The sequence below is a fragment of the Spermophilus citellus genome (assembly GCF_964194105.1).
Source record: "Spermophilus citellus genome assembly, chromosome: 15".
Classification (NCBI taxonomy): domain Eukaryota; kingdom Metazoa; phylum Chordata; class Mammalia; order Rodentia; family Sciuridae; genus Spermophilus; species Spermophilus citellus.
Window position 1 is genome coordinate 21008084 of NC_138195.1, and position 22602 is coordinate 21030685.

Below are 22602 nucleotides of genomic sequence, written 5' to 3' on the forward strand. Positions count from 1 at the left end.
AGTTGCCAAGACTGGCCTCAAACTTGGCATTCCTCCTATCTCAGCTTCCACAGAAGCTGTGATTACAGGTGTGTACTAATGTGCACATTTTTTATTGGGTTGTTCCCTTAACTGATTTATTGAAGCACTTCATATATTATGGCAATTAGCCATTCACCTATTACATTAATGTTTGTTCATTGGAAAAATATTGATGCCAGAAATTATACAAAGAAGTCATCAAGCTGGGCACAGTGACATACACCTGTAATCCCAGTTGGCGTGGGAGGCTGAGACAGGAGGATCACTAGTTTAAAGCCAGCCTCAGCAAAACTGAGGCATTAAGCAACTCAATGAGACAAATACAAAATAGGGGTAGATATGTGGCTCAGTGGTCAAGTGACCCTGAGTTCAGTCCCCGGTACCCCCCAAAGAAAAAGTCATCAAGAAATTCTTTTTGGCATGTGAAATTTAATTCTAAAGGCCTGTTGTTCAGTTTAGATATTGATAAATAGAACCTTTTAACAGTGACTCAATCCTTTTACTTTGCTTTTACAAACTGATTTTGTTATGGAAAGCATAAGATTTGTTAATTAGGGCTTTGAGAGGGCAGCAAGGATTGCTATATCTTTTAACTTCTGAGACCTTGTTCCCTGAAAATAAGTAACTAGGCCACTCCTGAGCTAATTGATTATAGCAAAACCATAGCTGTTCTTGTTCTGATAGAACATGGACATTATTAAATGGATTCGTATATGCCACAGGGAATCTAGTAATGGCATTTCACATGCTTTGGAAAATATTACAGTTTATCAAAGAAACACCAGACCTGAACTAAAAATCACATCATCAGGGTTCTTTAACCTAGCTTCTCATTGGTCTGCAAATTTCCCATTTTCTTATGTGTTTGTCCACATGATCATTCTTTCACTAAAATGCTTACAAACCTACTATGTTGAAACTTTATACCAAGCTCCTTTCCTTTCCTCCCCCACCACCTTTCAGGTTTTTTGTTTTGGTTTTGGTTTGTGGCGGGGGGGGGGGGGGGGGGGGAGGGTGTTTGTTTTTGGTGGGGGTACCAGGGATTGACTCAGGGGCACTAAACCACTGAGCCATATTCCCAGCTCTATTTTGTATTTTATTTAGAGACAGCCTCACAGAGTTGGTTAGCACCTCACCTTTGCTGAGGCTGGCTTTCAACTCAAGACCCTCCTGCCTCAGCCTCCTGTGCTGTGGAATTCAGGTGTTCACCACCACACCTGATTATTTCAGATTTTTGTTTTTGAAGAGTACACTGGATGTTGGAAATATTTCAGGTCTGCAAGAATTAGCTGTTCCCCAAGGATTAAGGGTATTTTTCTTTTTAATGTTTTTATTAAAAAGTGTAATACTGGGATTCATTTTGACATATTTATACATGCATATAATTGACTCCATTTCAATCCCCAGTATTTTCCCTTTTCTTCCCATCCCCCTTTCCTCTACTCTACTGTACTCTCTTCTAGGAATTTTTATGGGATTACCCCTTTGCCTCCCACCCCCGCTTTTTTTTTTTTAATTCTATATTTCTTCCTAGCTTCTGCATGTGAAAGGGCATTATCCTCTTCGACTTTCTGAGTCTAGCTTCTTTCACTTAGCATGATGTTTTCCAGTTCCATCCATTTACCAGCAAATGTCATAATTTTATTTATGGATGAGTAAAACTGCGTTGTGTATATACATGTTTTCTTTATCTGTTCCTCTGTTGGTAGGCATCTGGGTTGGTTCCATAACTTGACTGTTGTGAATTGTGCTGCTATAAACACTGATAGGCATGTATCACTGCAGTATGCTGGTTTTAGTTCTTTCAAATACTAAGGAATGGGATCGCTAGGTCATTGTAACATTATAAAGCATTGCATATGTGTGCAGCTGCTGAATTTGACAGGTCAGATCCAATAGACAATAAAGACACTCTCTTTATACAATGTAGCATTTATTTTAGCAATAATATGGAAGCAAAAGTGGTACATGAGACAGAAAGGGAAGAAAATATATCACCAAATTGGGGGAAACACCAACACCTGAAGTCATATAGCTGGGGAGCCCCAGGGCAACTTTTCAGGGTCCCAACTGGGAGTCCTGGGCAGAGCATCCTCTCCACAGGTGAGACTCCCAAAGTCTTATTTCCAGTGGGGTTACTTAAATGCAAGTTAGAACAAAGAAAGCAGGGCTGGGGGTGTGACTCAAGCAGTAGCGTGCTCACCTGGCATGCGTGAGGCCTGGGTTCGACCCTCAGCACCACATACAAACAAAGATGTTGTGTCCGCCGAAAACTAAAAAATAAATATTTAAAAAAAAAAAAAAAAAGAACAAAGAAAGCTCTGTTCTAACAACCTGCTGTGACTTACTGATCCTCATCTCCCCAGGGACTGGCCACATCCTCAAAGCCAGAGGGAGTGATAGCCTTGAGATAAAACTGAGTTTTGAAGAGTGAGCCAAACCCATGGAAAAGTGAGCATTCTTTAACTGTTCCATCAAGGATGTCCAAAGGTCACAGAAGGCACATGGTCAGGGAAGATCTTTAATATTTTAAACCAAAAATTGGTAAAAGAACCTAATTGGCCTTTGCCAGAATGATTGCCAGTGTGGTTGAACTAAACTAAATCAGTAACTATGAAGTGATGTTAGAACTCTGTGTCAGCAGTGTATTTACCTCCTCTGTTTCACAGTTGTGATAAACATTAGAATCTACTTGTCACTTGACATAGAATTCATGGGTGTTCTTTTTACTTTTTCTCTTTTGAGCCAAAATCTTCATCTTCCTGATCTAGGTTGGAGGTTTCCCCTATTGTGTTACCACTGTAGTCCTTCACACAATGTTAGGTTCCTGTATCTTTGGCTTAACATCAAATATTTAGCCTTTTCTTCTCTCTCTTGTTAGAAATATGTTTTAAGTTAGATCCTAATTCAGTGCATTATTATAATGAGGGCTGTTGTAATACAGGAAATGCCATAATGGCTTACCTTATGTTGGAAAATAAGGGATGGTATGGAACGGACCTCAAATTTCCATATCCTTGCATTGGGCTAGAAGTACCTTCCACTCAGCTCCAGCAAAAAGCCTTCCATTTATTCCAAAGAAATTGTGATCTCAGATTTTTGTGTGAAGTTCCTGGTTTTAAAATACTTAAGTCTTTTTTTGGTACTAAGATTGAACCCAGGGTCACATTTCCACTAACCTAAATCCCCAGTTCTTTTTTGCTTTTTATTTTGAGACAGGGTTTCACTAAGTTGCTGAGGCTGTTCTTGAACCTTGAACCCTCTTGCCTCAACTTCCTGGGATTAAGGGCATGGGCAACTGGGCTGGCAAAATACTTAATTTTTTAAACATAGTGTGCACCAACAAAACTTAGGGCTGTGTGGTATCCTTGTGCTGTCAATTAAGTTTTAAATTTGTCTTCTACTGAATATTTTCAATGTGGAAATATTTTTTAGGTTTTTAACAAAGTTTTCCTGTGCCAAGGTATTTTAGTCAGCTGTTTCACTGCTGTGACTAAAAGGACCCAACCAGCACAATTATAGAGAAGGAAAAGTTTACTTGAGGGCTCACGGTTTCAGAGGTCTTAGTCCATGGAAGGCTGGCTCCATTCAAGGTGAGGAAGAATGTCATGGTGGAGGGAAGCGGCTCACATCATCAGGAAGCAGAGTGATTCCACTTCCCATATACAAATATATACCCCAGAGCCACACCCCAATTCCCACCTCCTCCAGCCACACCGTACCATTTAATCCCTCGCAGTGGATCAATTCACTGATTGGGTCAAGACTGTTAGAACTCAATCATTTCTCCTCAGAACCATCTTGCATTGTCTCAGCTGTGTAATTTTGGGGGGATACCTCACATCTAAATCATAGCACGAGATAAACTTTTCATGAGCATAAAAGGTAATTAATCCACTCTCCTCCTATCCATGGAAGCTCTATTTATGTGTACTTACATACATATGTTACAAGAAGTTATTTTGAGCTTTTAAACATAAAATTACAAGTAAATTCCATTTTTAATATAGAAGGGGGAAAAAAACCTTTTCTCAAATATTTATCTCAAGAAAACTTGGGGTTTGTAATCCTTTTGAGACTTCCTCTAAAGATTTATGGAATAGAAACACTACCTGATATTTGTGATGGATGAATTACCAAAAAATCAGAATAAGTCAGCTAATCAGGTGTTTAATGTATAATCCAACAATACAGCAAATAAAGATATTTATCAAAAAGCCTGTATACAGAGAATATGTAGTTAATTCAGCCATTTAAGACAGAAATGTAATGAAATTTTTTAGAATCTCACCAGCTACATGACTTTTTGTAAAAGGTCATCTTAATAATGGGCTCACCCATGTTATTACTTTGAGGGTTGTGAAACAAGTTACAATAAGTGCTTATCTGAAAGTATAATTCAATGAATGTTAATTCCTTTTCTGTCCTCTAGCTTAATTTGATATTTGATCTTTACACAGGCTGTTTTGATTTAACTCTTAGGGTTTGATTTCATGATTCTTTAAATTTCAATACTGTTTAGTTTCTAACATTGTTCACAATAGCCAAAAGGTATATACTCAAGTATCTATTAATATTTGATGGATGAATGGATACACAAAATGTGGTATATCGGACAAGAGAATATTATTCAGCCTTTAAAAAGAAGGAAATTCTCTTGCCTGCTACAGCATGGATTAGCCTTAAAGGACATGATGCCAAGTGAAGTAATTCAGTCTCAAAAGTACAAATATTGTGTGATTCTACTTATATGAGAATTTAGAATAATCAAGTCAAAGAGACATAAAAGTATAGTAGTGGTTGCCAGGGATGGGAAGTGAGCAATATTTTTTTAATGGATACAAAGTTTCAGTTTTGGAAGAGTTACTCTGGCAGTGAACATTGGTGATAATAGCATAATAGCGCAAATGTACTTAATGCTACTTATGTTCTTAAAAAGTTAAGATGATAAATTTTGTGTATTATACTACAATTTCATTTCTTTCTTTGGATGCTGGTTATTAAACTGAGAGCCTTGTGCATGCTGAGGCATACACTTTACCATTCAGCTGCATACACCTCCGTAATTTTTAAAAATAAAAAATTTAAAACAATTAAACAACTCCCTCCCCCAAAATGGTGTCTAGTAATATGTAAGTTAAGACTGTTTCTGTGCAGCAGGAGCCGCTAACTGTTGCTGGCAACTGCTGCCTGTCTGTTCAGTGTCTGAAAACTAAGGATGTGTTTCCACTCACTACCCCCGCCTACCACCCCATCTTTTTTAAGTAGGTACATTTAAATAATTATATAAGAAGCACCTACACTTAAATATTCTGATTCTTATTTTCCCATGTTTACAAAAACCATTATTTGTTCTTTCTCTCTGAAAAAGTTATGTGAGGATCCAAAAGATAGGAAGTAAAACTGAAACACAAGTCTTATTTGCTTTGCTCTGTATAGATTGACCATTGACCTTATTTGCTTACTCCATCTTCAACACAAGTATATTTGATGATCAAATTGCTGTATTTAGTTGGGCAGAAGTTGTTTGATTAGAGAACTTAAAACAGAGACCCTTAAACTTAACAAATTGACCAGTTGGGAAACCCTGAAATTACTGAAAAGAGTTAAAATTAAAACATGGGTCAGGATTAGCTATGTGGTAAATAGAAATCTTACATTGCATATGTTTAGTGTCTTTTTGCTTGAGTTAACTTTTCTCTAACCTTTAAAGAGCTTATTACACTGAATTGAACTTAGCTTTTGTTTTGGATGAAGAAATTGCTTTCTGGGATATAAATTATTCTTAAGGGACACTTAAGGTACACTAGTATCCTAAAGATCTTAAAGCCTTATAGATCCCATTGTTGTTATGTAACTCCCAATTTCTGCATCAGAGGATTTCTGTATCAAAGAGAATACATGTGGAAGCTTGTTACTTGAGAACTAGTGTGAAAATTCTTCCACAAGGGCCAAATAGAAGCCATGTTCTTCGAGCACTCAGAACAAAGGGTCAGCTGGAAAAAAATGGTTTTAGGTCTTTCCAAGTCAAGTGAGCAGTCTTTTGGATCTGTAATGAATGTGTAAAGTTGAATCATCATGGAAAAGTATCTCCAAAACTACTGTATTTTCAATTAACTGCCCTCTTGCCACTTTTCTACTGATAAATAATAATGAGGGGAACTTTGCCTTTGTTTTCTGTTTGATTCAGAAAGGAGTTTGAAGTGTTATTATTTTGGCTGCCTCCTTTAGAGAACCTTCATCACATTTCAAAAGTTTAGGTCTAATAACTGAACCATAGTAATGCAGGTGTGTATTCTCCCATGCTTCAGTTGTGTTCCATTTTAGGAATTTGGTCTAATTATAGTTTCCTTTCAGCCCTACAGCTTTCTCTTGACCTATTATTAGTCAAAGGCATGAGATCCCTATTAAACTAAACATATTATTTTAAGTCAACAGGATAAGTGTACGTTATTTTACAGCTTTTTTATATTTTCTAAACAACACTGGGTACAGTTGCAAATTCAACTGCCATGTCTACAGTCTAAATGTAACAAGATAGGGATGATGTGGACTTTGATTTGTGGGGCTTTTTAAAAATGTTTTGATCTTACACACAGACCTCAAAAAAAAAATTTTTGAGTCTGCTTAAGAGAGATAATTAAGACATTTCACAGTAGAAGCCTGAGAACTTAAGCAGGTCAGATATCAGAAGTTTTCAGACTGGAAAGATTCCTGCAGGGAGTGGCCCTCCAGTCTATCAGCTGCAACCATTTGGTAGTACACTCATTGCAGAAATGGTTACTTCTGAAGTGATGTTAATGAATTTCACAGAACTGACTGGCATAGACTTCAAAGGTAATAAGATCCACCACAACTAGGACAAATACTCTGCAGAAACACAGTGGGCTACCTGAAGTCCATGTTTGTGGAACTGCAAGAGAATCACATTCTCTTTTAAGTGTCTTTGGGAACCCCCATTTCTGTGGAGCTTCTTAATTTGGTTTCTCTTTACCACATAAAAGCTATTTATTAAAGCTGATGTAACCATAAAGTTGGGGCTTTTTCTATGTTGGGAAATTTCTGTGTGGTTGCTGCTTGTTTCAAGTGACTGAAACATTTTTGTTTCTGCATTTCAAAGGAAATCTTTTTCCACAAGTGTTCCTTTGTTGTCAAAAAGAAGTAGTTTACTAAGTCTGACTCATGATTTCCCCCCCCCCCCCAGTACAGTAAAGCTGGGTGTCTCTGGCTCATCAGTTGTAGGAGAGTGACACATCAGTGCTGGGGGTTGCTATTTACATTAGCACCACCATCTTAGCCATTACTCCTTCTGAGTCCTCAAAGTTAATATTTGGAGAACCTGTTCAGAGTCCAAAGGCTGCTATATTTCCACATAAAGTATTCACCTTATTTACATTATAGTTTAAATTCGTTGAATTTAAATGCTAGTAAAATTTTAAACTGTATGACTAGCAGAAAAGAACTTTCAAGAACTTCAGAAATAATAAACACAAGGTCTTATATCCAGAACCAACAGTTACTACCTGAATTGAGATAAATGAACCCATTAATCCTGGTAGCTACAAATTGTTAAATTGAAAGTGAAAAGGGCTGTGAATGTCGAAATACAAAAAAAAAAAAAAAAAGTATGTGTATTAAATAATGGTTTTGAGAATTTATCAACCAGACTTTAAATATGTCTGAGAAACCACAGTTTATCTAAATTTAATCCTATGTTGAGATTGAATGTTTTAAACAAGTGTAACCCCATAATTGATGTATTTTCATTTTAGGACACTATACAATACAAAGCTATTTCATTATTTTTTTCTCTCCCTTCTCTCCCAGGTGGTCTTCGAGGTGTGGCACGAGGTGGTCTGGCAGGACTAACACTTACCAGCCTCTATGCACTGTATAATAACTGGGAACACATGAAAGGTTCCTTTCTTCAACAGTCACTCTGAAGATTTTTACCAACTGATGAATGTAGGACATTTCAGTAGTCATCTAGACCAATTAATCAATCTGGAGTTACCTTCTCTTCTACCTACAATTAGTTTGAGAAATTGGAGATTCCGATTTGCTGTGATAAAGATCAGGACTGGCATTTCTTCTTGCCCTTAAAGGCAAAACCCTTTGGTGACTCACTGAGTAATGTGGTTGGTTCTCTTCTCCTTTGGAGAAGATATTGCACCTGTTCTCTCTCCTACTCCTTGACCTAGAAAACCACTTACTCTCAGAATTCAGGTCATGCTTGTTGTTAATACTTTATCACTGTTTGTTCATTTCATGATCTCAAACTGCAATGTTGCCCTGTGTTCTGAATAAAGGGTAAAAAATAGAACCGTTATAACTCCCACATAACCATAGTTGGTGTCTCCATTCTAAAACATCTGCCCAAGCCAGGCACAGCAGTGCACATTTTTAAGCCCAGCATCTTGGGAGGCTGAGGCAGTATTGCAAGTTTGAGACTAACCTCTGCAACTGAGGAAGACCCTGTCTGAAAAACTAAAAAGGACTGGGATGTAATTCAGTGGCAGAGTGGTCTTGATTCAATCCCCAGTACCACAAAAAAAATAAAACATCTATTTGGATATGACGGCAAAGTTAATCTTGGCATTTTCTTCTGCCTAAAGGAGGCCAAAACAACATGTTTTTGTGTTTGTATTGCAATGAAGGTCTATTGGTGAAATTAACAACCAGGATAGGATTTTTCACCAGTAGACTGATAAGTTGGCATTAAGTAATCTGAAGGTACTTCAAGTTAATCAGAATAGTATGCTAGTACAGTCTATCCAGCAATCATGTTTAATTCTGTACATAGTAACTCCTTTTGGGAATAACTAGAAGCTAAGTTTTTCAAGAAGCCTTAGGAAAAGTTAAGGAAAATAAAGGCGAGTTTAATTTCTGAGTTTGTTATCCATAATATGAAATCAGTTACAAAGTAAATACTAATCAACTAAGATGGCTAAGATGGGAAAAAGTAAAACCTGGGCCTTTTGGGAATAAATGTAGTAAAAGGAAATCCAGTAGAAAAGCACTGAATCTTAGTTATGAAACTCCAGTTCTAAAAAAGTAGATGTGAAGAATTTTCAAGTAAAGGCTGAAAGTGGAATAACCTATTCTCTGCTAATTTTTAAGATTCATAATTTATATAGACAGTAAATACAACAGTCATTTTTTGGCTGTACCCAACCAAAAATTATCACATATAACATGATAGCTCATTTTGCAACATAGTTTTCAAATACACACATACAACTGTGGTGTGGCTATTATGCTTTTAATGGGGGAGGTATAAAATGCATCATTGCAAAAGAATGTTTTACATAGTCATTAGCATAGTGATTAATGTAAATTACATTTTGATAATTAAGATACAGTGTGTTAGACCTCAAAAAAGAAACCACCTGCCTGCAACCTAAAATACTGGAAAGACTTCTTTTTACCTACCACTTACGTAATAATTCATTAGTGGCAGGAAGAAATAATATGAGGCTAGGCCCTTCTGAGCTATGGTTCAAAGAATTCCCATGATGCTAAATGGCACTGTCACTATGGAACCATGAAATTTCCCCACAAGTATTTCCAACAGCATAGGCAGTTAAGAGACGTAATAGTTCTAAATAAAGCCTGGAATGCAGCTAAGACCTCGAGAGAATTTTAAAAGATAAATTCCACCTCTCCTACAGAGAAACTAAAGCTTGGGCATGACTAACAATATTGAGAAAATGTTAGTAGTTTTCATAAAGCTTCAATAAACACCATAAAGGCACAAGGGTTGAAAATAGCCTGTGCACTAAAATTCACTGCATCATACATTTGGAGGTACAGGAATGCTGTGCTTAAAAATGATAGGACATTGACTTTATCCCTAATCAAAAGCACCAAGTGTCAAGCTCAGCTTCCATTTACACAGAATGCACCAGTAATCCCTAGGGTAATGAATGGTTCAAGTACTACTTTTTCAGCATGTCTTGACTTTTTACTTAGTCAACACTGGGGCTCAAAAAGCATATGGGTTTGTAGAATACTGGAAAAAAGGCTTGCATTATCCTTAAAATGGTCTTTAAATAATAATGAATTCTCAAACATCTCACTGGGTACTTTTAAAATCCACAGGAATAAAGACAAAATTTGCAGTAGATGAATTTCAAATGAAGAAAAATAGTATAGAACTCATGTTAAGCCAAAACATCTGGTAATTAATGTCAAAAATTGTCAAGATTACTAATATATTTTGATGAGAAAAGAAAAAAAATCACTATTGGCAAGGTTAATTATATGAAATATGCTATATATAAATTAAATTGAACAATCATTTCAGACCACTAATAGAAAACCCACAGCAAGAGAAGCATCTAAAGGGCAATCAAAAGTTTAGGGAAGTTTACTAGCTTTAGAATACATCAACACACTTTGATTACAGAAATATTCACTTTTCAAACTACAGTGTTTATGTACTAGTTAACAACCCAATCTAAGGAGCTGTGGAAGCTGGTGACAACCTATCCACTAAAATGCTGCATTTGTAGTGTGGGGGCAGATTTAGTGAATACTTCTATCAGAAGGAAATGAATAACCTCAGCATCAAAAAACAGCCACAAACAGCCTCTTTCTTTTTTATAAAGAAACTCATAACTTTTGATAATTTTTCTTTGCTAGCTCAAAATTATGAGAGAAACTAAGCTGGTCAGACCCAGGAACAAGATGATTTGGCAAGCTGCAGTCACCACCAGTTCAGGGATGTGTGATAATCTGCAGAGAAGCTGCTTGACTATGGTAGTCCATTCCTTCACATCTGCAAAGAAAAGTCCACAGATAAAAAGTCATTCTACTGGTGAATGAAAGCAAATTCTCCTCACCTTAAAACAACTCAATTCTCAGTAAGCTATTAGAATTCGTGAGATTTAAGAATTCCCAGCAATTACATCTCAAATAGTCATTTTCAATTACAACTAGTGAGTGACAAAGCAAGTTCAAGTGCAATACATGAAATTTTTAGGCGCTCTTCCTCTTCCCACCCTTATAAATATATGATTGAGTAAAGTATGAATTCATAAAACATTTTATAAACAGCTACTTTAGTTTATAAAACATTGTATAAAAAACTATTAATCTAACATTCACTCTGGTAGCATATACTCACCTGTAGAGGAGTTCGATATAACCACTTTTCTTTATCAACTTGAAGCTGCATACATGCAAAGAGATCACAAACTGCTGGGAGGCCATAACGGTCTGCAGGGAATTTATGTTCCTCTTGAAGGGGTGAGTTAAGAAATACTTCCTGCAAGAAGAAAAAATATCTATTGTTTCATGTCATCTGGGAGGCACAAGACCAACTTAACTCACTTTCCGAATATAAATAATAAGTAAATATTGGCCAAGAGTAAAGATGACAACTATTATTTCTACCCTAAATCAGGCTGGGTTTTCTCTACTGCAGGATGGCAGCTGGCCTGGGAAAAGCACAAATAATTCAGTTTAAATAATTATTAAGTCCTTCTGAACACATGGCTGTCAAATTTAGCATTTAACCTATTTAAAGATCTGGCCCATGTGCAAGTTTTAGAGGTGAGAAAGTAAAACTCAAATGGCAATTTTGATGTCATCTTACCTGGGCCTTCTTTCGAAGTAGCCACTTGTCTTCTCCAGAAGATAGCTGGCTGAGGTTTCCCACTTTCTTTCCTGGCAAGACCCAGTCAGCAGTGTTAAAGGGACACCAGGAAGTAGTAATGGGGCTTTTAAGCTTCTGTCTGCCAGCCCTGTCGGCAGTACTAGGCACTTCCTTGGGACTTCCTTCTTTGCATGAAGGCCTGATGAGCCATCTTGACAAGGAACTGTTCCTTATGACTTCAAAGGAATCGTCAATTCTAGGAGTTATTGCCTTTGGTGCCTTAGCTTGTTCTGTTATGTAATTTCTGGAAGGACAGAGCCACATACTCAGGGACTCTTTATGTTTCTCAGGCTCGGGTTTGGGTTCCATAGGCATCCCATTTTTATCCTTTCCTTCTTTCTTCAGAAGCCATCTACACAAAGCTTCCTTCTCACAATTCTCCTCACACACACATTCTGCAAAGCTTGTGCATGGCTCATTGGCTTTGCATACATCTTCTACTTTATATGGATCCTGATGATTCTGGACAAGCCAATCCTCAGTAATCATGTTGGGGGTGGAAAGTGGTTTCTTGGCCTCCAAGTGGTCATTCAGGCACTTCAGGCTGCCCAGGTTTTCAATCTCCACGCCTTTAGGTTGGTTGCCCCAACAGTTGGTACAAGAGTCAGGCCTGGCAAGCCAATCATTCACACTGTAAGGCTCCTGGAAGACCTGGAATAAGAGCTTAAACTTCTCACTGGTTTCATGACTGCCATTTTCAGGTTTCTCCAACTTGCAAGGTTCCTGGGGAGACACCAGCCAATCAGACAATCCCATCTCATTTTGATCAAGGAGCTCTAGATCTTCAACCTTTTCAACTTCAATGGAGAAAGAACTGGTAGTTGAGTGGCTGTTAAATTTTTGGTAACCCGGTTTTCCAGAAACTTCTTGTTGCTGACTCTTGAGGAGCCAGTTTTCTAAGCCCTTTAAGTTGCCCCAGACATTACTGAAGAAATTGCAGGTTCTTGCAGAGGTCTATACAAGAAGTACACATCATTAGTTTGCCAGAATAATTATGAATGTTTTGGGGATTCTGTCTGCATATTTACTGTCTTGCCCAATGTTTCCAAATTTAATGATAGACAAGAGATTTCTGTTTGGATTATTAAAACATGACTACATAAAAATATTTTCTGTAGTTCTAAAAAGCTAAACTAAGAAGTTGTGGCATATGTGATACAAGAGAAGCTAGTAGTAATATTCTTATGAATATGGAAGACAAAAACAGGCAAAGGAAAGAAAGCAGTTACTCTGAATACTTTGCTAGTAGGAAGATGACTATTACTAACTTGCCGGAAAGCCAAATTGGCCATATGTATCAAGTCTTAAAGAGTATGCTGAATTGAAATATAGGAATGTAGTTTCTAAGAATTTATTCAAAGGTTCCACAGAAGAAACCAAATGACAAGACATGCACAGTGGCACGCACACCTGTAATCCCAGAGGCTTGGGAGGCTGAGGCAGTAGGATTGTGTGTTCATAGACAGCCTCAGCAACTTAACAAGACCCTATCTCTAAATCAAATATAAAAATTGGGCTGGGAATGTTGTTCAATGGTTGAATGCCCTGGGTTCAGTCCCTGGTACCAAAAAAAATAAAATAAAAAATTAAAAAATAACAAATATATTCAGTATTATACTGGAGGGGAAAAAATACAAAAACAGGATTTACAGAAAAGACTTGAAAAATAAATGTATACACAGGAAAAATGAGTATACCAACAAAAACATTATAACATCTCTTCATATGGAAACTGTGTGCATTTGTTTTTTGATACTACAGATTGAACCCAGCGGCACCTAAAAACGGCCACATCACCAGCCCTTTCCATTTTTAGTTTGAGACGGGTTCTCTGCTGAGGCTGGCCTTGAACTTGCAACTCTCCTGCCTCAACCTCCCAAACCACTGGGGATTACAGGTGTGTGCCACTAGGCCCAGCTGTATATTTTTACAAATTCTTTATTGTGGGGCAGGGTCCTGGGGATTGAACTCAGGGGCACTTGACCACTGAACCACATCCCTGGCCCTATTTTGTATTTTTATTTAGAGACAGGGTCTCACTGAATTGCTTAGGGCTTCCTTAAATTGCAGAGGGTGGGTTTGAACTCACGATCCTCCTGTCTCAGCCTCCCAGGCCGCTGGGATTACAGGCCTGCGCCACTACACCCGGCTAAAGCTAATGGCTATTTTCTTAATTTTCTATCCATAGTTGAGAGATGTCACCGTTATAATTAAAAATTAAGAATATGTCTAGCCAGACATATACCATATGCAGGTAGCATACACCTGCAACCCCAGCTACTCAAGAAACTGAGATGGAAAGATCACAAGTTCCAAGGACAGCCTGGGCAACTTAGAAAGACCTAGTCTCAAAATCAGAAATAAAAATGGATGGGCTGGGGATTTGGCTCAAGCGGTAGCGCGCTCGCCTGGCATGCGTGCGGCCCGGGTTCGATCCTCAGCACCACATACCAACAAAGATGTTGTGTCCGCCGAGAACTAAAAAATAAATATTAAAAATTCTCTCTCTCTCTCTCACTCTCTCTTTAAAAAAAAAAAAAAAAAGAAAAAAAGAAATAAAAATGGCTGAGTGGAGAGCCCTTGGATTCAATCCCCAGTGCCCCTCAAAAAGTATATGGGTTTTTCCAGATTATAATCATATACTATAAGACAATATTGGTTAGTAATTAACTTGGTTTACTACTATATCTACTTCACAATGAAGATAGCAACATACCTGATTATTTTCTGAGGTCTGTTTTTGGGTGAGCCAGTCCTGGAGGTTGGTACTAGGTAGGTAAGAAGCATGACGACCACTGTTAGGTTTGCTTCCAAGAAGCCATTCACTGAGAGGAACAGTTGTACTGCTGGATGTTGACTTCTGCTAATCACAAACAAAACTTTGCTGCCTAACAAGGATTGTCAAATGCAACAGAAATACACCAGCAAAGCAGGAGATCCAGTCTTGGGTTGCTACTGACCCTGAGCAAGTCACATGCCTTTCCCCCTCAATCTTCACAATTTTCAAATAAGAACTGTAACTACCTGTAGGGTTGTTCTCAACTCAGATGTCCAGGACCTTTAATTCACATTACCTTTAAAAATACATCATCTCTATGAATTAACGGATCCCTAATAAAGAACCAATACCATAATTATTTTCTTATTTAATACCTATATAACAATCAAATTTCTATTTGACATTTAATGCTTCAAGCATTCACTTGCATGAACTATCACTGATAACATTTTACAAATAAATAGCGCCCCCACTGCCACAAAAAATTATTTGATCACAATCTAAAGCAAATAATAGTAATCCAAATACCAGAAATAAATGACATTTTACCTGCTCTGGCATCAGGATATAACCTCTTTTCTCAAGGAAGGGCCCAGTGTTTGATGAACTAGTATGAGCCATCAGATGTTCAGGAATTTGCTATAAAATGAAGACAAGAATTCCATCAAATCTTCACAAGAATTGAGAGTATTGCTACTTTTAATGAGACACAAATTACACTACACTCAGGTCTTTATTAAAGACCATTCAGGCCATCAATTTTATAAGAAATATGGCAAAACAATTAGAGATGCAAGATTAATTCCAAAGATTATTAATGAGTCAACAGCACTCCACAAACTAACAACCTAATGCTCTATTGACTTTATCAGAACTCACTTTCTCAATTTTTGAAGGTTAACGCCTCAAGAAAGCCACTATTCATATAGTAAATATGTAATTTGGCTTTTTTTAATATTTATTTTTTAGTTTTAGGTGGATACAATATCTTTATTTTATTTTTATGTGGTGCTGAGGATTGAACCCAGTGCCCCAAAGGTGCTAAGCGAGCACTCTACCAGTTGAGCCACAACCCCAGGCCCTGTAATTTGTTTTAAGAAAGATCATCTGTGAGGGTGCAGACTTGAGAAGCACCTGACAAAGGATCTGAGGTCAACATTACTCACAATGGTCTTGAGGGACCCAAAGGTGGTGATGGTTTGACGCAGTGCAGTTGTGTCTGCTTCAAAGAGCAGAACAGTTGAATCTTCAGGCTTAAGGGTCAAACTGCCCAATCTGGGGAAAAAATAAGCAAAATTCAGCTATTTTCATATAATATCTGTTTCAGATGCTTCTAAAATAAAAGCTAAATTGTGAGTAATTTTAAATGGCTGCACTTTTCTAATAAACTCAACAGACTGTGTATGGTTTAATCACATATAACAAGTGTAACATTAAAATATAAGACAGGATGATCATATTATGAGAATGAAGATAAAAAGTTAAAACCAACATAAGCTGGGAGTTACAAAACTGACTGTCTTTTACTATGTCAAAAGAGCCAAAAGTCAAAACAAATAAGGGTATTTACCTCTCCAGACACACAGAAACTTGATTGGCTAGATCTTTATTTTGGGTACATTCCAGTTGATGGATAAGACAATTGAACTGGCCCAATAACTGTAAGAAAAATGAAACCATCTAATCACAATGATACTAAAAGTACCAGGTATATCCAAGTTAAAAAGCAATTGAGATTAAACTTTTATCTGACTTTTATTAACATTGAATTACAAGAAATATACTGTCTGGAAACAAAGAAACCATGGTCAAACCAGTTCTAGTCAGGGAGCCACCTTACCCAGTAGAGCTGCTGAGCCTGCTGCTGAAGTGTCTCCTCTTTAAGTTGATAGATGAGATCTACCTGTTCATACAGCCATACCTCACGGCTCCGAAGGCATTCCAGGTGACGGCTTATACAACTATGAATCTGAGATTTCACCTAGGAAACATACATGTTAGTTTCACTTGTGTTACAATCCAAAAAATGATGACTCCCACAGAACAGTGGGGTTCTTAACTTTTGTGGGTCACAGATCCTTCTGATTATCTAGTGACATTCAAGGAATATACGCCTCCCTCCAAAAACCCAAAACAAACAAACAAACCACACATATACTAAAAACTATATATACTAAATATTTGGCCTGTAATTTCAGGGTGTAAGTCCAACAGGGCCCCTGATGGACCCACAAATTCTTTCTACCCCAGTTTAAGAATTAAAGCCATAAAGGTTACACCTCAACTCTAAAATCTTCCTTTAATACTCCTGCCTCTAAGAACATCAAGTTTATTTTGGGTATCCTAAAGTAAACAGAAGATACTGATCCCCTTCAGTTCCTACACTTTTTAAAACATATGACTTCACAAGTTTATCAGTAAAAGAGATCATTGGAACACCTGCTCTGGTCCTCAACATCATAGGTGGCCTTTATGTCTTTCCTTACCTACAGAATGAGCAATCCATTTTCAGGAGGCTAATTTAGTAAAGACATGTGTCACCACATGTCAATAGCAAGAAGACCAATTAGGGTGGTCAGTAGGTAAAATTGTAAACTAAATGTTTCTGAGAGCATCAGCAGTGAGTCACCTGAGGGCTAAATGTCAAAATCCCAAGAGAAAAACTCAAAACAGCTATAAATGAGAATCTACATTAAATAACTTTAAAAATTTTTAAGACAATCTTTTTTTTTCTGAGTTAAAAAAAGTTGTATTTCAAAGCCATATACTACTTTACACACTCACCAACAGATTACTATTAGAACTAACAGATTTCATTCTGACTTCCAAATGACAAAGTCATTTACAGAATAAGTTAAAATGAGACAGGGGCATACTGAAGTGCTATTCTTAACACATCAAGGGGATACAGCTAAGCAAACTACTGCCTGCTCCCCTCATTATTTTTCACTGATGATAGTGCCTGTCATGGAGACCACACAGAAAAGTATCAAAAATTTAAGTTGAGAAAGAAACTGAAGGAGAGCGAGCTTACAGAATGGGAGAAAATCTTTACTACACGCACCTCAGACAGAGCATTCATCTCCAGGAGAACTCAAAAAACTTAACACCAAAAAAACAAATAACCTAGTCAATAAACGGGCTAAGGAACTGAACAAGATACTTCACAGAAGAAATATAATCGATCAACAAATCCATGAAAAAATGTTCAACATTTTTAGCAATTAGAGAAATGCAAATCAAAACTACTCTTAAGATTTCATCACTCTAGTCAGAATGGCAATTATCAAGAACACAAGCAATAATAAGTGTTGGTGAGGATGTAGGGGAAAAGGTACACTCATACATTGCTGGTGTGACTGCAAACTGGTGCAACCATCATAGAAAGCAGTATAGACATCCCTCAGAAAACTTGGAATGGAACCACCATTTGACCCAGCTATCCCACTTTTTGGTTTATATCCAAAGGACTTAAAACAGCATATTACAGTGATGCAGCCACATCAATGTTTATAGTAGCTCAACTCACAATAGCTAAGCTATGGCACCAATCTAGGAGCCCTTCCACAGATGAATGGATTAAAAAAAGGTGATAAATATACATATACACACACACATATGTATATATACACACATATATATATATACACACACACACAGTGGAATATTACTCAACATTAAAGAAGAATGAAATTATGTCATTTGCCGGTAAACAGATGGAACTGGAGGCACTCATGCTAAGCGAAATAAGCCAATCCAAAAAAAAAAAAAAAATCTATATGCAGATGCTTACTTCACAATGGGGTGTGTGTGGTTGAAGAAGAACAGAGTTACTTTAGATTAGAGGGGAGTTACTTTAGATTAGGGGGAGGGCGTATGGGGCAAGAATAATAGTAGAATGAAACAGATATTATTACATATATTACATATACCACTGCATGACCAATGTGATTCAACAACATGTACAACCAGAAAAATGAGAAATCATAATCCATTTATGTATATCAAAGTGCACACATGTATTCTCTCATGTATAACTAATTAGAACAAATTTTTAAAAAATTTTTTAAAATACATGTTGAATGGAATTCTCCGGAGTAGTAGAGGATTTCTCAGACTCTGGCATCTGCCTATTTCTCCTTTAAATCGATATGCCAGGCAGCTGAGATTAGGCAGATCATACAAGGCATGGGATGATATTTGTTTGTTGGCACTGAGAAGCCAAGTCTTTGGCTGTGTTTTAGCCAGCCCTGTTAGAAGTCCAGACAAGAGAAAAGCACACATCTCACCTCTCGCAAGTTATCTTTAATTTGCTGTTCAGCTCGGTGAACTCCACCAATAGCAAGCTCCAAGTCCCTCCGTGCATCACTACATCTCAAAAGGGCTTCTCTATTACTGGAGCAGCTGCTCTGGTCCTGGGAGGTATTCATTCTGCTCACTGTTCCTTTAAAAGAAAGAAAAAAATAAAAATCCAAGTAACACTGTAATTACAACCAAAATCAATCATTGCTCAAATGATCATTCCAAACAGCTCCCATTACTAACTACCTGAATTACCTCCAACACAGAACACAGGACCCCAACACACAGGATACTCTTAATAAATACTGCCTCCTCCCTTCCCCATCTCTGTTCCTATTATAAAATTATATAAATCTTCCTTAGTGACACTTCACATGTGAACAGATACTTCTGGGGGGGAGAGGGGACAACACTGGTAGTCCTCCTAATCAACAGAACACATGTCTCCTAAAAAGTTAAAAGAACATAAGTTGCTGGGCTGGGGACGTGGCTTGGTGATACAGTGCTTCCATAGCATGCACAAGCCCTTGTGTTCAAGCCCTGGAAGCGGGGGAGAAAGGAGTATGTTTCCATTCATAGTACACATTTATTTAGTCATACAAAGCATGTATTCCTCTTCACAGATTTAGACTAAAATGTGTTGAAGATTCCATAGTTACTTTAAAAATAAGCCGCTAATCAATAATTAGATAGAGTTTAGAATACAGGTTGTTAGAACTGATATTTGCCTAAGTTTATTAAGAAGCTGTAATTTTGTTATTTTCTCTTTTAGGTGGAATTTTTTAATTTATGAAGAATTTAAGAATAACTATGCAGCTAGAAAGCACTCAAGAATACAAATGTAAACAAAATAATCTCAAAATAATCTCAAAGAGGTACTTATAGAAATTGGTATAGTTAAAAACAGAGGGTTCTCTAAAAAACTCAGGGGAGACAAGGAAGAAAAGTATAAAGAAAAGCACACAATTATACAATAAGGCCCACAGAAGAGTATCAGGGAAGCTTGACAACAGCCCCTGGAAGACTAATTTGATATTCATCCTGCATAACTCTAGAATCAAGAGATGATTTCTAAAAACCAGGAAAAAGTAAACAGTGATCACTGTGGCCCAGAATGGGTTCACTTAGCCCTGTGATACCAAAGTTATTTCCTTTTGTATAGTTTCACCAAATTGGCCAGTAGATATAATGCAGCAGATGCTAAGTACCCAGGTGACAGAAAGATTTTTGGCAAGATTCTGTGACATGCTTGGAGACAACGTAAATACGGACTAAATAGAAGTACAACCAAATTAAACAATAAGATTACATTTTTACAAAGTATTCAAAGGGTAATGGACTAAGGCCGGTTTAAATGTTTTTAAGAGGCATATCACTGTTTTCCCTAATTACTCAACTCTTTTTCCTACATATTTGGATGAGAGCATATTAGAGCTAACATGGGGTTTTAACAGAAACATATTCCAAAATACTCTATGTAGCTGTTAATACCTCATAAAACAATATGGTGTTTGTTTTTTGTTTTTTTTTTTTCATCTGAATGAGGTGCAAAAATGGGGTGGAAAAGGCAAGGAGTAATTTAGAGGGTTGTTATTTTGTTTGCAATGCTGGGGAATTGAACCTAGGGGCATTTAGAAAAGGATAAAAGGTCTCAAAACCATGAAAAATTTCTCCAGAAAGGAAGGCTGTTTGGCCTAGATAAGAGACATCTCTGGGAGGACATGATAACTGCTCTCAAATATTTAGAAACCTGTTTTTGTTTTTTTTTTTTTTTTTGGTATTTAGCTTTTTGAGTTTTTATATACCCTAAGAGATTAGTGCTCAATCTGATGTGAGAATGGTAAAAATTTGATCCCAAGATGTAGGCTCTCTATTCATCACACCGATTGTTTCTTTTGCTGAGAAGCTTTTTCGTTTGAATCCATCCCATTTATTGATTCTTGATTTTAATTCTTGCACAGTAGGAGTCTTATTAAGGAAGTCAGGGGTCTAATCCGACATAACGGAGCTTTGGGCTTACTTTTTCTTCTAACAGGCACAGTGTCTCTGACCTTTAAACCTAGGTCTTCGATCCATGCATGGTGAGAGATAGGGATTTACTTTCATTTTGTTGCCAAGGAACTGAACAAATGATATACTCTCAGAAGATGATATACAATCAATCAACAAATATATGAAAAAATGTTCAACATCTCTAGCAATTAGAGAAATGCAAATCAAAACTGCTCTAAGATTTCATCTCACACCAGTCAGAATGGCAGCTATTAAGAACACAAACAATAAGTGTTGGCAAGGATTTGGGGGGAAAGGCACACTCATACATTGTTGGTGGGACTGCAAATTGGTGCCGCCAATATGGAAAGCAATATGGAGATTCCTTGGAAAGCTGGGAATGGAACCACCATTCCACCCAGCTATTCCACTCCTCGGTCTATACCCAAAAGACTTAAAAACAGCATACCACAGGGACACAGCCACATCAATGTTTATTGCAGCACAATTCACAATAGCTAAACTGTGGATCCAACTTAGATGCCCCTCAGTAGATGAATGGAGAAAGAAAATGTGGTATATATACACAGTGGAATAATACTTAGCAATAAAAAATAAAATCATGGCATTTGCAGGTAAATGAATGGAGCTGGGGAATGTAACGTTAAGTTAGACAATCCCAAAAAAACAAATGCTGAATGTTTTCTCTGATATAAGGAGACTGATTCATAGTGGGGTTGGAAGGGGGAGCATGGGAGGATTAGATGAACTCTAGATAGGGCAAAGAGGTGGGAGGGGAAGGGAGGAACCATGGGGGTAAAAAAGATGGTGGAATGAGATGATATCATTACCCTAAATACCTATATGAAGACACAAATGGTCTTCATATTTTATATAAATGAATATACTTTATATTCAACCAGAGATATGAAAAATTGTGCTCTATATATGTAATATAAATTGTAATGCATTCTGCTGTCATATAGAACAAATTAGAATAAAAAGATAAATCTAATACAAATAAATAAATAAAATATTTGGAAACCTGTCGAACAGAAGAATTAAACTTGTGCAGAACAGTCCAGGGTGGAAGTATGTGATGTAGTTAATAGGAGACATTTTAGACAATACATGAAAGAACTTTCTAACAGTCTAAAAGCAATGAATAATCCTAGAGAAGACAGCTTTAAACTGAACAGCAGCCTGCCCAGTGAAGTCATCCAAATGGCTGGCTGCCCATTTTAGACAAAGGGAACTTAGATTAGTCTTGACTGCATCTTTAAGACTAGGTTTCAGCCTGAAAGATGGGTAGAGACAAAAGCAAGTAAGTCCCAAACTCAGAAATAAACTGATGGAGTAGAATGAATAGGACATAACTTTCCTATGTTCATATATGAATACACCACCAGTGTAACTCCATACCACAAGAATGGAAAGTTATACCCCATGTATGTAAAATATATCAAAATACTTTATAATGTCACGTATATCTAAAAAGGAAAAAAAAGAAAAGAAGAAAGAAACTGATGGGAAGACACAGCCCAACAGATTTTCTTTCCACCATCTCAGCAAAAGATTCAGATCCAGGAACTTGAAAGTTCCTACAAGAAACTCAAAAGTTCAGGAAGATTTCTAACTTCCTCTTGCTAATTCTGTTACCTCAATCTGTTTCCCCAAAATGATCTGTAAAAGAAAAGCCTTTCTCAATTGGACTTGTCAGAAGTCTCTGCAAAAATTCTTTCTAACCCTGAAAACACCAGCTGCAACTAACTTCGCAGCCTGTTTTCACAGTGTGAGTGGCCTGTTTGAAACCTAGGCATTAGTATGTATTTGGTACACACTATAGGGA

The 22602-nt window shown here is 37.1% G+C and overlaps 2 protein-coding genes across 4 annotated transcripts in view; one reads left to right on the forward strand and one right to left on the reverse strand.

Annotated features, from left to right (window-relative positions):
• Positions 1 to 8599, forward strand: part of LOC308634770 (mitochondrial import inner membrane translocase subunit Tim23) — a 23725-nt gene extending 15126 nt beyond the window's left edge. Inside the window, exon 7 of the mRNA XM_081268841.1 lies at positions 7849 to 8599. Within this exon, the coding sequence (XP_081124967.1) occupies positions 7849 to 7964 (116 nt within the window). The 3' untranslated portion in view covers positions 7965 to 8599. The remainder of the gene's footprint in view (positions 1 to 7848) is intronic.
• Positions 8132 to 22602, reverse strand: part of NCOA4 (nuclear receptor coactivator 4) — a 26631-nt gene continuing 12160 nt past the window's right edge. For 2 of the 3 annotated variants that reach the window (XM_081268838.1, XM_081268839.1), the window contains 9 exons: positions 18749 to 18903; positions 16300 to 16440; positions 16030 to 16118; positions 15626 to 15734; positions 15009 to 15098; positions 14397 to 14543; positions 11621 to 12634; positions 11150 to 11290; positions 8132 to 10801 (listed from right to left, as the gene is read on the reverse strand). In XM_081268838.1, coding sequence (XP_081124964.1) covers positions 10796 to 10801; positions 11150 to 11290; positions 11621 to 12634; positions 14397 to 14543; positions 15009 to 15098; positions 15626 to 15734; positions 16030 to 16118; positions 16300 to 16440; positions 18749 to 18889 — 1878 coding nt within the window. In that variant the 5' untranslated portion in view covers positions 18890 to 18903 and the 3' untranslated portion in view covers positions 8132 to 10795. The remainder of the gene's footprint in view (positions 10802 to 11149; positions 11291 to 11620; positions 12635 to 14396; positions 14544 to 15008; positions 15099 to 15625; positions 15735 to 16029; positions 16119 to 16299; positions 16441 to 18748; positions 18904 to 22602) is intronic. The other variant, XM_081268840.1, reaches the window with a different exon arrangement.